Consider the following 14,821-nt stretch of genomic DNA (forward strand, 5'->3'; position numbering starts at 1 on the left):
AACGATACTTCCGTTGGGCTGAATCCACTAAACACGGCAGCAGTTGGTGTTTAATAAAGTACACGTTTTGAGAGAAATGTAATTTATTCTAAGAAAGCAGCTGCGATGGGATTTTGTTTTAGTTTAGTCTGCATCAGTGTCACTTTTTTATTTTTTTCTGTGTATTTGCATTGGATGCACACACATCTATTTGATTGCAACTTTTGAACAGTTTGCCTTATTAGGCACAGTGGAGGTGATGCGTTCAGGTGCACACATAAGACATCAAATCACATGGTTTCCGTGTGTATTTTATTTGTGTATAGCACAGGTGTCAAACATAAGGCCCTCGGGCCGAATGCGGCCCACCACGTCATTGTATTTGGCCCCTGCCTGCTTGAAAGACACATGATCACCTTTATATACTGTGTTTTTATTTTGAAGGTTACAAATTAAATGGATTTGTGTTATAATATTAGACAACATTTTCTTGTGTACAATATTTCTACTCTCGAATAAACAACAATCAAATGCAAAGAGAGTTATTTAACAATATGTTCGGGAGTAGTTTATACACTGTTTCATTTACACCGGCCATTTAAGAGGCGGCCATGATGCTGATGTGGCCCACGGTGAAAATGAGTTTGACACCCCTGGTGTATAGCAATAAAAACATTTTGTTTTCGATGGGAAGTATCTTAAATGTCATCTCTCTCTCTCTCATGAAACACTTGAGATACAATTTTCTTTCGTCGACACATTTGGAATTGCGAGTGTTTGTAATATGATTAACAAGGACGACATGCAAACCTTTTCATAAATGACATCATGGATGACACTTCAGGTGGAACATGAATGTGTTTTCTTCTTTTAAACAGTTATAACATGTTTTCCAGATGAAATGACATTACAATCATGAACATTAAAGGCCTGGGCAACAGTATAATGTGACGTCAGGTTAATCTTCTTCATGTGCAATAATCTGCACTTATTACATGCTTCTAAAATCTCTCCTATTTCATCACCTATCCCCATCTTGCCGTCAGCAGCCCCTCTCACATGGACTCAAATTCATCGATGCGTTGCTTGGTGTTGCCCCGGCGGATCTGGCGCAGGGTCTTGTATTTGTCGCGGCCCGCCTTCACATTCTCGGCGTGGATCAGGTCATTGGGGGTCTTCTTGCTCTCGTCTACGGCTCGAGCCAGCTCAGTGCTTAGGAACTGAAAGAGAACACAACACACACAGTGAATAAGATCCTCGTTCCACAGAATCTTGGAGGAAACCATTCAGAGCCTCGCCCTCTCTCTCTCCCGTGACCCCCTGTACTCCACTCAATCCCCCCCCCCCCCTCCGTCCCGAAAAAACACGCCATTGTGCAAAGTTATTAAGTCCAGTTTTGTGTTGAGTCCTCTGTGCAGCGCCGTATCTTGTTTGGGCTGTGAGATAGAGGCCGTTGTTATTCCATTCGCTACAGGCCGGGGTCTGGATGCGATTCGCGACTGGAATGAAACCAAAAAGGATGAAAATGTTCCCGCAAGAGTGTGTTGTTATGCAGTCGAGCACTTAGTTCGGCGTAAAACACCGATTTTGGATCGGTGGCAATTAAGCTGCCATATTTAGAGCAGAGTGGAGAACCCTGTGTGTGGATGTGTCAAAGGGGCAACGCGGCGAGTGTACCAAAACACTCACTTCAAAATGTGATTACCGAACCATAAACTCCACGAGGTGGGCCAAGGAAGTGGCAACCGCCACGCAGCTGGTTATGGTTAAAGCACGCGCCACACATCTTCTTAAGCCTCACGGGCGTATTGCTAAATTCAACATGAAACAGTCACTTTAAAAAAATGACTATGAACGAACACGTGTGAAGAATTGAAATCGGCGATCCGAGAAATTCTCCGTGCACGAGACCGAGAAGCTTCGGCGAGCTCGGGCACGGCGGCGCTCGGGGCTAAACGCCCGAGTCAGCACGCCACACTCAGGGTGATAATCCGACCTGAGGATTACCTTCTTTATGCACGGATTTATTTCTATATACCGAAAGAATTTAAAAATCAAACTGACGATGGATGTGGCCAGATGAGAAAAAGTCAGAGGATTAAAGCTAATCTAATAATTGTCGAGATATATTTCACTCAAAATCATATATGTCAACCTCACGGTGGCACTAGAGGAATATATATAACAAAGTGAGGTGACGACCCAAAGCCAGCGGGACTCATCCTCTGGGGACCATGAATTTCATGGCAATCCATCCAGACGTTGTGGTCCAACTGACAGGCCGACATTAAAACCACCCACTCTTAAAAATAAAAAAAGCTCCAGGAACAGCCCGGGGACTGCTAATCTCTATCTGACCGTGACCTCTGACCCCGGCGGTGAACAAGGGGGAACAGCAAATACGGGACTTAAAAAAAAAAAACATCCACCGAGCCTCTGACCTTGAGGTTTCTCTGCAGCCGCTGGTTCTTCTGGGCCTCGGTCAGCCTCTCCTCCTCGCTGCGGTCTCGCACCGAGCCCGGGGAGGTCAGCTCGGCGCTGGCCTCGGCGCTGCTCTCGTCCGTCTCGTCGTGCTCGTGCATGTGGGGGTGGACCGAGTCCTGGATGTGGACGTCCTTGAGTTGAGTCTTCAGCTCCTCTTTGGTGCGCTCCAGGTCCGCTTCCACCACCGCCGCCTGGCGACACACACAGATTGCGTTGAAGCGCCGCGGGTGGATTTTAAAGTGCAGTACTGGCCTTCCTATTGGTCGACTCACGCGTGCTCAACTAACCCCTATTTATTTATTTTTATTTTTTATCTTCAGTCAATCATTTTCAATCATATGAAGATCACCAATGAAGGAAAAGTTTTCTAAATATGTCGGTTTCTTAGCATCGTGTGCATCAGCCTCTGGTGCTAATTGAAGAAGAAAAAAACTGGAATAATGTGTATAAGAAGATTTTGCATATACTTTGTCCAAAAACTGTTTTGGGTGAAATTTGCATATGCGATTACTGATTCGTCTGCACCATGGCGTCACAAGGCGCGCTACTCGTGACAACGAAATGACGCCGAGTTTATACGATCACAATTATGAAAGTCTGATATGTCTTTCATAATTTACACTAACCTCTATTTAGATGTTTAGATTTGATCTTCAGTCAATCATTTTCAAACATATCTTAACCTGTTGAAGATCACCAATGAAGGGGAAGTTTCCAAAAATTTTCTCTATGACTCAATCGGCTTCTTAGCATCGTGTGCATCAGTCTCCGTTTGTAATTGAAGAAAGAAAAACAGATATAATGTGCATAAAAAGATTTTGCATATACTTTGGCCAAATCTTTTTTGGGGATAATTTTGCATATGCAGTTAACTGAAGAAGAAAAAACAGAAATAATGTGCATAAGAAGATTTTGCATATGACAAGGCACGCTTACTCATGACAATGAAGTGACATCAAGTTTATACGATCACAATTATGAAAGTCTGACATCCTCAGACACTAACCTCTATTTAGATTTTTACATTTGTTTATCAGTCAATCACTTTCAATCATATCTTAACCTGTTGAAGATCACCAATGAAGGGGAAGTTGCCCAAATAGGTTGTCCTCTATGACTTAATCGGTTTCTTAGCATCAATCTCCGTTTGTAATTGAAGAAAGAAAAAACTGAAATAATGTGTATAAGAAGATTTCTCATTTACTTTGGCCAAATCTTTTTTGCCAACATTTGCATATGCAGTTAACTGAAGGGGGAACAAAATTAAATAATGTGCATAAGAAGATTTTGCATATGACATTTGCATGTGCAGTTAATGATTCGTCTGCACTATGGCATCACAAGGCTCGCTACTCGTGACACACAGTCACGTTTATAAAGTCTGAACTACAACTACTCCGTGGTCGACGCCTTGCTTCTACTTTTTCCCCAGGCCTAAAGCTCAGAGGTGTCAGACATCCCTTTCTCGCTCATGTTTGATTCATCCTTTATCACTCTCTCTCTTCCTCTCTCGTGGTTTCTTTCATTAATTCTCACCCTTTCCTGCCATTTATTCGCCTCCTCGTCCTTTTTCTTCTTGGCGTCTTCCAGCTGAGAGATCTTAGCGGTAAGCTCCGCCAGCTCAGTGGCCTATGCACACAGGCACACCGAAATGGGAAGAGAGTTAAGAGCGTGCCCCTGATCTCAGGTCATTGTGCTCCGTGTGCAGGTTAGAGGGAACATGTGTGTGCGTACGTCTGTGTGTGTGTGTGTGTGTGTGTGCAATTATGTGTTCTGTTGCCTTTAATTTCAATTGGCTGAAAGTATGAATAATTGGAGGTATACTATAAAACTGAATTTGTGATCATCTCTTGATGACATCATTAGTTTCTATCTTAAAGGTGGTATTGATCAATAGATGTTAATATAGCTGGAACGATCACGTATCTATAGAATTTGAATTAAACCTAATATGCAGGTGTGCTTTTTTGTTGTCATTGTGCTCCGTGTGTTCGAGAGAACATGGGTGTGCGTACGTCTGTTTGTGTGTGTGTGTGTCTGTGTGTGTTATGTTGCCTTTAATTTCAATTGGCTAAAAGTATGAATAATTGGAGGTATACTGTCAAGCTGAATTTGTGATCATCTCTTGATGACATCACTAGATTATATTCTAAAGGTGGTATTGATCAATAGATGTAAATGTAGCTGGACTGATCACATATCTATGGAATTTGAATTAAACCCACTTGCAGGTGTGCTTTTTTTTAGTCATTGTGCTCTGTGTGCATGTACGCGTGTGTTAGAGAGAACATGTGTGTGTGTGTGTGTGTGAGTGTGTGTGTGTGTGTGCACTTGTGTGTTATGTTGCCTTTAATTTCAATTGGCTAAAAGTAGGATTCATTGGAAGTGTACTATCAAGCTGAATTTGTGATCATCCCTCGATGACATCATTAGTTTATATCCTAAAGGTGGTATTGATCAATAGATGTAAATGTAGCTGGAATGATCACATATCTATGGAATTTGAATTAAACCCACTATGCAGGTGTGTTTTTTTTGTTTTACCAGACTTTCCTGGTTCTTGATCTGGTGCTCAGACTGGTACAGCAGGGCGGCTTTCGCCTCCACTGCAGCTCGGCGGTCCTTGTCCAGCCGCTCCGCCTCCTCCTGAGCGATCGTCCTCTCCTTCTCCAACTCAAGAGCCCTGCGAGTCTGCTCCTCCAGCTCTGAGAACACAATTGCACAACAACAAAAAACACCCCCAAAAAAGTCACCCTACACATATTCCCAGATAGTGTAAGTTTCACAGAGATTTTTTAAATAATCACTTCTATGTCAATGTACGGTGCGATTCTTTTGATGTTTTTAAACCCTGAAGTTTGAAGAAGAAAAAAAACACATTTGTATTCAGAGAGTTGTCAGACCGTCTTGAGCTCTCTTTGTCTGCTCTTCAATCCGTCTCAATCTCTCCATCAGCTCCATGGTCTCACGAGCAATCTTCTCTGTTTCCTTCTCGGCGTTTTCTCGCTTTCGTTTCTCACTCTCAAGCAGAGCCCTGACAGGAGAATTGTGCATAAATACACATCTGAGAAAGAAAAAAAAAACTCGATCCCTGTGACAGTTCTTTCTTAAAAAGCAGAGAGAACACACTGTAAACTGTAAAAAAAAAGAAAAAAAGAAAAGAAGCCTTCTTTATGTCCTCCTTCCCTCACCTCTCCATCTGCCTCTTGTTCTTCTCCTCCCTGGCCTGGGCCTTCATCTGCTGCACCTCGATGGTGTCGGGCTTACGTCTGCGCATGTACAGGTCGTGGTTCCCTATGCACAATGCCAGGATGCGTTTGTTGATGCGAAGACGCGGGACGTAGAAAACAAAGTCCTTTAACCCGGGAAAAGAAAATCAGCGCTCGGAGATTTATGACGCACGCCGTCGGATATCTTTTTACAGTTAAGACGGTGTTGCTGTAGTAGATTTTTTTTTAGAAAACAATTGGCTTTCTGGAGAGAGCACATGGAAGTGTGAGGCCAAATCCCTGTTCAAGCAGCAGCCGCTGTCATTAAAGAATTCGTTGTCATTATATTAATGGTAATTTTCACCAGGAACAAAGACATGAGATTCTCTCACATCTCCTGTTCATGGTTGCAGAAAACAAATATGAACATCTATATTTTTAAAGAAGGACTTGGAGGATAGTTTGGACGAATAACGAGTCTGACGTATTCAACCCTAAGCGGTTGTTTAATCCCTTCCACGTGAACTCATGAGTTTGAGTTCAGATAAGCTCGCAGATCAACATACCTGGACAAAGTCTGACTTATAGTATGCAGAAATAATAATGTTCCCACTAACTGAACACGCCTTCTCCATAATGTCGTTGTTCTTTTCGTGTACCGGAGCTTTCTTGTCGATCGGTTTGATGAGAAACTTCTTGTCGTTGAAGGAAATGTTTCTGATCTCACTCCAGGGGAAACCGATCTTTGGGGTCATCCTGTGAAATATAGAATATAGTTATATAACAAGAGCTGGACATGTTCTTGAAACATAATTATGACTCAAGGAGAAAAGGAAACGCGTTGGTGTGTCAGCGTGCAAAGCGTAGACGCAGCCAGTACAGACAGAAATATAATGGTTCTTTAAAAGGCTTTGTGGTTCGACGAAGAACCATTACCTACTGAAGAACCATTTTTTTATTTGAGGTAATATCATAGGTTCTTTGAGTAACTATTTAAGGAAACGGTTCTTTAAAGAACCCTGGTTTGAAAGGCTCTTTGTGGAACCATAAATGGTGTCTTAAAGAACCATGTTTTAAGTTTATTTAAGAGACCTTTATAGGTTCTTTGAAGAACTCTTTAAGGAAATGGTTCTTTAAAGAACTGTGGTTTAAAAGGTTCTTTGTGGAACCAGAAATGGTTCCTTCAAGAACCATTTTTTAAGTTTCTTTAAGAGACCTTTATAGGTTCTTTGAAGAACTCTTCAAGGAAATGGTTCTTTAAAGAACTGTGGTTTAAAAGGTTCTTTGTGGAACCATAAATGGGGCCTTAAAGAACCATGTTTTAAGTTTCTTTAAGAGACCTTTTTAGGTTCTTTGAAGAACTCTTTAAGGAAATGGTTCTTTCAAGAACTGTGGTTTAAAGGTTCTTTGCGGAACCAGAAATGGTTCCTTAAAGAACCATTTTTTAATGTTCTTTGAGACACCGTCTTCAAGGTTCTTTATGGCATCACTCTGAAGAACCATTTTCGGTTCCAGATGGCACCTTCATTGTTTGTGAGTGTAGGAGATCTTGAAGGCATCACCAAAGTCATTACGGTTCATCCTCTGGGGACGACGGGTACCTGTATCGCCTTTTGGTCAAACTCCATTATAATTATCGTTATATTCGATATTTATTTATTTTTTAAAGAGGAGGAAAAAGTCAATCTCATTGTGATGCTAGATGGAAGACCAGGGGACAAAACAAAGTCAGTCGTCGTTGTCCTCTGCGGACCAAGAATGAAGTAGAAGTAACACCCTCTTGGTTCGTCAGAGACATTTACAAAACGCCGCCTACTTGTCCTTCTTGTCGTAGATGTTCAGCCCCAGTGCGTCCACTCCCAGCCACAGCCCGGACCCTTTCTTGTTCTTGATGTTAAAGTAGTTGACCCCGTACATCTCCAGATCCTGGGCTATCTTCAGGTACCCCACCATGGCGTCTTCTCTGTGGTGTGTGTGGGGGGAGCAATTTATTGAGCGACAGAACCACACAAAACCACGAATGTCATTTTTTTTGCAGTAAGACTTGCGAGTACCTCAGCAGTCCCTTGTGCTCTCGATGCCACACCTGGATTCTTTCCTCCCACTGATTTTTATTCAGCTTGTGCTGCTCCAAAACCCTGGATGGGATCAGAGGACACGTCGGTTAGAATGCAGATGGCCGAAACTGGAATCGAGTGGAACTTCGGTGAACACTCGTAACCATGTAGGACTCTCAGTGCCTCTGTGGCAGCAGCTTCTCTCTCGCCAGGTATCCCGAGACGTGAAAGTCTTTCCGGTAGTCTCCTTGTTTGACCTGGACGGCGTACGAGGCCAGGAGCACCGTCGTCTCCGGCGGACTGTAGATGTCGTCGTTCAGGATGCATTCTTTGACTTAAAAACCCGGAACAAAAAGATTGAAAGGTCTCCTTTAACTCGTGTTTTACGATGCTGCACAAGAGAGAGAAACCACATGTGTTAATTGAATGCGTCTGGACCTTCTTTCGTGCGCACGTACTCGCTTAGGGGAGATCCTCAAGGGTCGATGGGTTCTGCGTCAGTCATCACGGAGCCCCCGCTGGTCAGTATGAGCGTTTAGTGCTTTGTTTTGATTGAGACGCCTGATTTATGTCCAGGACGGCCTTAATTACATTCTGATACCCACTCTGTCATTACCTTCGCATTGAAAATGCCGGAAGGTTATGTTTTGATCGCCGTGTATTTATTTATTTATTTATTTGTATGCGTGTTATTCGCAAAACTCAAAAAGTATTGAACCGAATCGCATGAAATTTGGTGGGATGATTGTTTATTATCCGGGGAACAGTTGATGAGATTTTGGGATCGATCGGGTCAAAGGTCAAAGGTCATGAACAGGTCAAAATCTTTCGCAGAACTCAAAAAGTATTGAACCGAATCGCATGAAATTTGGTGGGATGATTGTTTATTATCCGGGGACCAGTTGATTAGATTTTGGGATCGATCGGGTCAAAGGTCATGAACAGGTCAAAATCTTTCGCAGAACTCAAAAAGTATTGAACCGAATCGCATGAAATTTGGTGGGATGATTGTTTATTATCCGGGGACCAGTTGATTAGATTTTGGGATCGATCGGGTCAAAGGTCAAGGTCAAAGGTCATGAACAGTTCGAAATGTTCTTGAATCGCATGAAATTTGGTGGGATGATTGGCTATTATCCGGGGACCATTTGATTAGATTTTGAGATCAATCGGGTCAAGGTCAAGGTCATGGAAAGGTCAAACTCTTTTTTTACCATAGCACGATACATTTGTGTCCAATTGGCATGCAACTAATGCCAAAATGTTCATAATTCAATGCCAATCTTGTGATATGCGAAGGTATGCGCTCTACCGAGTGCCCATTCTAGTTCTTAATGTGCGTTTAACCGATTCCTTTTGTGAATATGTATCTCGCGCTCCTGTTAGCGTACATAAATAGTCAATGTTTGGGTCTTGATCGTCGAAATACACACGTGTGTTTCGTGGTTGTAAATAGATCCCTTAATAAGAACCACATGCGCGTGCTCATCCCCGACCTGCAGGAAGAAGAGGCGCTGCGTCGCCTCCTGGATCAGCTCATCCGTGACATCCTCGGGGTAAAACTTGGCCCTGAACTTGATCAACAAAGGGTTGTCTCTCTTCACGTCTTGAGCCGTCACCTGGGGATCGGCATCCCCCGCAGCAGAGGGATGCCGGAAAAAAAGAAAGACGTGCTAATTAGCCTCAACGGGGATGGCGGTAGCACCGCCGAGGAACCACGAGCATGACATCTACATTTTACATCCAGATGCCGGGGGGAGGAGGAGTTTCCCCCCACGAGGGATGGATGAAGTTCACAATCAGACTTTCTCCTCACCCTCTTGTTCAGCTTGAGCCAGGTGGAGAAGCCTTTGCTGTCCTGATACTGGAGGCCGAAGAACCAGGTCTCCCTCAGCCCGATCGTCTTGACTATCTAGACGTACCGATGGGTAACAACAATCACACACGTCAATGCAGCTGCTCGATTGTAATCAGCGTCGGAAATATACAAGGGCAAAGGGCAAAACTGCCCCTAGGAAATATAATGTTGCCCCTGATATCACTAGGAGGGGCAACAAATGCCCCCATAATTACGATAATTTAATAGTGTTTTATTTTTGTTCTGTTTGTCCTATCTGTATTGCCTGTACGTCTACACAAAAATAATCAATAAATCTATTTTTGAATTATAAAAAAACAAAGACATAAGTTATAATTGTTAAAAAACACATGAAATAAAATAAAATAACCATAAAGAAATAATAATAACATTGAATATGTTTGTCTGATTTATGTTTTCTGTTTTGTTTTTTGCTCAAAAAATCTAAGAAAACACTTTGAATCTGTAGACTACTGCCTAATAGTCTTATTATTCTTGAGAAGATCCTTGAGAAAGTGGTCGCAAATCAGTTGTGCGACTTTCTACATCATAATAGTTTATTTGAGAAATTTCAATCAGGATTTAGAAAACACCACAGCACCGAGACAGCACTGGTGAAAATTACAAATGACCTCTTAATGGCAGCAGATAAAGGATTCCTCTCCTTAGTGCTGCATTCGACACCATTGACCATGACATCCTGTTACAGAGACTGGAGCAGTCGATTGGCATTTCAGGCATGGCACTAATTTGGTTTAAATCCTATTTATCAGATCGATCTCAATTTGTATTTGTAAACGATGACGCCTCGATAACCACCAACGTTAATCACGGAGTTCCACAAGGTTCTGTGCTTGGACCAATTTTATTTACCTTATACATGCTTCCTTTGGGCAATATTATCAGGAAACACTCCATAAACTTTCATTGTTATGCAGATGATACTCAACTATATTTATCGATAAAACCAGAGGAGAGCAACCAACTCGGTAAAATTCAAGCATGTCTTAAAGACATAAAAACATGGATGACCTGCAACTTCTTGATGTTAAACTCAGACAAAACCGAAGTAATTTTAATCGGCCCTGAGCACCTCAGAGATCAATTATCTGGTGATGTGGTTTCTGTAGACGGCATTGCCCTGGCATCCAACACCACTGTAAAGAATCTTGGCATTATCTTTGATCGGGACTTGTCCTTTAACTCCCACGTAAAGCAAATCTCAAGGACTGCATTCTTTCATCTACGTAATATTTCAAAAATCAGGCACATCTTGTCTCAAAAAGATGCAGAAAAATTGGTTCACGCGTACGTTACTACGAGACTGGATTACTGCAACTCCTTATTATCAGGCTGCTCTAATAAGTCTCTTAGGTCCCTCCAGTTGATCCAGAATGCTGCAGCTCGTGTTCTCACTAAAACTAAGAAAAGAGATCACATCACTCCTGCACTAGCTGCTCTGCACTGGCTCCCAGTAAAATCAAGAATCACTTTTAAAATTCTTCTCTTAACGTACAAAGCCTTGATTGGTGATGCACCATCATATCTTAAGGAGCTTGTAGTACCATATTGCCCAACTAGAGAGCTACGCTCACTAAATGCGGGACTACTTGTAGTTCCTAGAGTCTTAAAAAGTAGAATGGGAGCCAGAGCCTTTAGTTATCAAGCTCCTCTTTTATGGAACCAGCTTCCAATTTCAGTCCGGGAGGCAGACACAGTCACCTTGTTTAAGAGTAGACTTAAGACCTTCCTCTTTGACAGAGCTTATAGTTAGGGCTGAATCAGGTTCACCTGGTCCAGCCCCTTGATATGCTGCTATAGGCTTATAGCTGCCGGGGACGTTAGGATGCACTGAGTACCTATCTCCTCTTTTTTCTCTCCTTAAGGATGAATTTTCATCTCTCAATCACACGTTACTAACTCTGCTTTCTCCCCGGAGTCCTTTTGACTTCACGTCTCATGGGGTCATCGGACCCTATGAGACGACATAGATCCTATCTGCTGATGGATCATCGAGGTCTGGGTCGTGGAATTCCTGCTGCTGACTACGCCACTGTCCTGTTGAGACTCCGCCCACTGTTGAGACTCCGCCCACTCCTCCTCCCCACCGCCATCTGCCTGATGGATCGTGGAGGTCTCCATCGTGGAATATGCCTACTATGAACTATTCATACACTCTGTCACATTCATTGAATGTATTTAAACTCTAAATATGTCCTTCTGTACACATTACATCTATTGCATCTGTCCATCCTGGAGAGGGATCCTCCTCTGTTCTCTCCTGAAGGTTTCTTCCCTTTTTTTTCCCCCTGAAGGGTTATTTAGGAGTTTTTCCTGGTCCGATGTGAGGTTTTGGGGCAGGGATGTCTATGTGTACAGATTGTAAAGCACTCCGAGACAAATTTGTAATTTGTGAAATTGGGCTATACAAATAAACTGAATTGAATTGAATTGAATTATTGCCATTTTTATGACAATTGCTCATATACTGTAAGCCTAAATAAGTATATTTATTATTTATTAACAAAGGTTAAATGTTATTTCACAAGTTTTAAAAAGTGCAGGCAATTTCTTTTTCAATACCCCTGGATATCAGTCAGTGGGGGAAAAAATTGTCCCCTAAAAAATAAGTAAATGTCCTCCCCTGATTGTAATGCTGGTCGTACCTGGTCGAAGAGCTGTTTGCCAGTCGTGCTGGGCAGGATGGCGAACTCCAGCTCGGCATCCATGGTGGTAACGCGGACATTTATCTGCCAGAGAAAAAAAATACACTCACAATGAGTCACAGGAGGAAACAGAGCCAGGTGTGTCACTGGAGGAGCATCAAGGAACACGCAGAACAACATCAGCTGCACACAGAACCATGAAGGTCACATCTGGAACCGGAAAATGGTTCTTCAGCGTGATGCCATAGAAGAACCATTTCTGGTTCCACAAAGAACCTTTCAAACCAGGGTTCTTTAAATAACCATTTCCTTAAAGAGTTCTTTAAAGAACCTATAAAGATGTCTTTAAAGAACCTTTAAAACCAGGGTTCTTTAAGGCACTATTTCTGGTTCCACAAAGAACCTTTCAAACTAGGGTTCTTTAAAGAACCATTTCCTTAAAGAGTTCTTCAAAGAACCTATAAAGGTGTCTCAAAGAATCTTTAAAAATGGTTCTTTAAGGCACCATTTCTGGTTCCACATAGAACCTTTCAAATCAGGGTTCATTATAGAACCCTTTCCTTGTTGAGTTATTCAAAGAACCTATAAAGGTGTCTCAAAGAACCTTCAAAACATGGTTCTTTAACTACTTAAGCCCCATTGCACCATTTCTGGTTCCACAAAGAACCTTTCAAACTAGGGTTCTTTAAAGAACCATTTTCTTAAATAGTTCTTCAAAGAACCTATAAAGGTGTCTTTAAAGAACTTTTAAAACATGGTTCTTTAAGTCACCATATATGGTTCTGAAAAGAACCTTTAAACCAGGATTCTTTAAAGAACCGTTTCCTAAAATAGTTAACCTATAAAGGTACCTCAAACGAAAAAGTTGTTGTTCAGATGGTTCTTCGTAGAACCACAAAGCCTTTTAAAGAACCATTTAAGAACCATTATTTTTCTGTTTGTGGGTTTAGAAAGGAAAAAAAGAAAAGGAAAAACAGCGCGACCAATTCTGTGATTTTCTTGGCTCTTTGACATAAAAATGACCAAAAAGATTGTTCCTTACATTCTTCTGTTCAACCAGCAGCATCCAATCACAAGAGGTTGGTGGGGACTACAATCAAAAGATGAAGCCCACAGTATGTTTTAGACTCAATGGGGTTTCATTCCATGATGCATGAGCATTATTGTTATTGTCAAGGGACTACAGATGCTAATTAGCTGTGTAGCTACGATCTGGTACAGAGCATCAAATGGGGACATTTATGTTTTAACTGGATACGGTCCCTTTTAAATAAAGATAATAATAATAAACGACCGGGTCAAACCAATGTCACCCATTTAGCGTCAATCTGGAATGTTGGTATCGAACCACATACACACACATATCTGCAGTTTTTGAGCCTGACAACAGGAGAAAACAAAAGCAGAATAGAGGAGAAGTGGACGCCATTATATGACTCATAAACGTTGCTGGGATCAATAAAACAAAACATGGCTTTCATTAGCGCAATCTACAATAACCATAGCAAAAATAATAAAAGTAACAATGAAGTACAACTATTGTAAGCCTCGCGGATCATCCTCTGGAGGCCGCACGTCGGTGCATATTCATGAACACAGGGAAAAAGAATGCTAAGCTTCGGTTTAGTCTTTCTAGATAACGTGACGAGATCCATTCAAATCCATGAACAACACACACAAGCAATTAGAAACATCTGCCGGCCCGGGCATGAGATCACCACATGTGGGAGGATAATAATTCAACAACTCCTGCTAGCGTTTAAATAACAAATTAAGTCCACAAACTCCAGTCAAAAACGCTACAGTTGCAATACGATTACATGCATGAATGAAAATGAAGTTATTATAAAATTGAAGGGTATAGCTACTTACAGTTGACATTTGTATTTGTTTTTATTTGTAGACGAAACCCCTTCTTCAGAGAGGTGCTTGTAGCCTTTTCTCAGCGAGTCATATGAAACTGATGGCAATACCGACGAGGATTATTCCTGAATGAGAATGGACCATTGTGTCGCTCCCATGTAGGCTGCGTCTCTCTGAGTTAATCCAGTGGCCGCCCTGGGGCCCCCATGTTTTGAGAGAGGCGGCCTTCATCTACTTTGGAGACCTTTCCCTCTTAAATTGATGAGTTTTTTCTTCTTTTTCGACTGAGTATAATTGATCTAGAACCGTATAGACGTGATCTTCGTCTCCCAAACCTATTTACAGAGGTATACATAAATTAGGCGTGGGCCTAACTCGGCACCTGGTGTTCCAGTGGCAGTGAAGGCGCCAGCACACTCTGCTCATCTAATAATCTGTCGAGTTAATGTTTTAAGTACAAGTTATGGCATGAAGTGATTTTTAGGGTTAGTCTGGCCTGTTGGTAACAGCAGAGTGTGATATATAGATCACAGGCCTGTATATTTGTCAATACCTGCTTAATGCATTATAATGTGTAATTTGATTTAATTGTTTGAACATGTTTTGTTGCTTTTTTTTGCTTTTTCTGATTTTTAATGTTTTGAGTATATTTTTGTAATTTTTTGTATCTTCTTGTAATTCACTTGTAAAAACCTAACAGGTGGA

At 41.8% G+C, this 14,821-nt stretch overlaps 1 protein-coding gene across 2 annotated transcripts; it reads right to left on the bottom strand.

Annotated features, from left to right (window-relative positions):
• Positions 1-272: 272 nt before the first annotated feature.
• On the bottom strand, positions 273-14,425 carry LOC130210170 (moesin-like). 2 transcript variants are annotated; one of them, XM_056440166.1, is made up of 15 exons: positions 14,126-14,425; positions 12,254-12,337; positions 9,546-9,641; positions 9,226-9,348; position 8,933; positions 7,913-8,063; positions 7,727-7,810; positions 7,489-7,635; positions 6,332-6,428; positions 5,655-5,818; positions 5,367-5,497; positions 5,008-5,168; positions 4,000-4,092; positions 2,421-2,654; positions 273-1,199 (listed from the first exon to the last, which is right to left on the bottom strand). In XM_056440166.1, the coding sequence occupies exons 1-15, from the start codon at positions 14,132-14,134 to the stop codon at positions 1,035-1,037; spliced, it is 1,740 nt and encodes a 579-aa protein (XP_056296141.1). In that variant the 5' UTR covers positions 14,135-14,425; the 3' UTR covers positions 273-1,034. The 2 variants fall into 2 exon arrangements, with proteins under 2 accessions (XP_056296141.1, XP_056296142.1); XM_056440167.1 differs by lacking the exons at positions 7,913-8,063; position 8,933; positions 9,226-9,348; positions 9,546-9,641; positions 14,126-14,425 and having other exon boundaries at positions 12,254-12,312.
• Positions 14,426-14,821: the final 396 nt, after the last annotated feature.

This window comes from Pseudoliparis swirei, chromosome 19 (genome assembly GCF_029220125.1).
Source record: "Pseudoliparis swirei isolate HS2019 ecotype Mariana Trench chromosome 19, NWPU_hadal_v1, whole genome shotgun sequence".
NCBI lineage: Eukaryota > Metazoa > Chordata > Actinopteri > Perciformes > Liparidae > Pseudoliparis > Pseudoliparis swirei.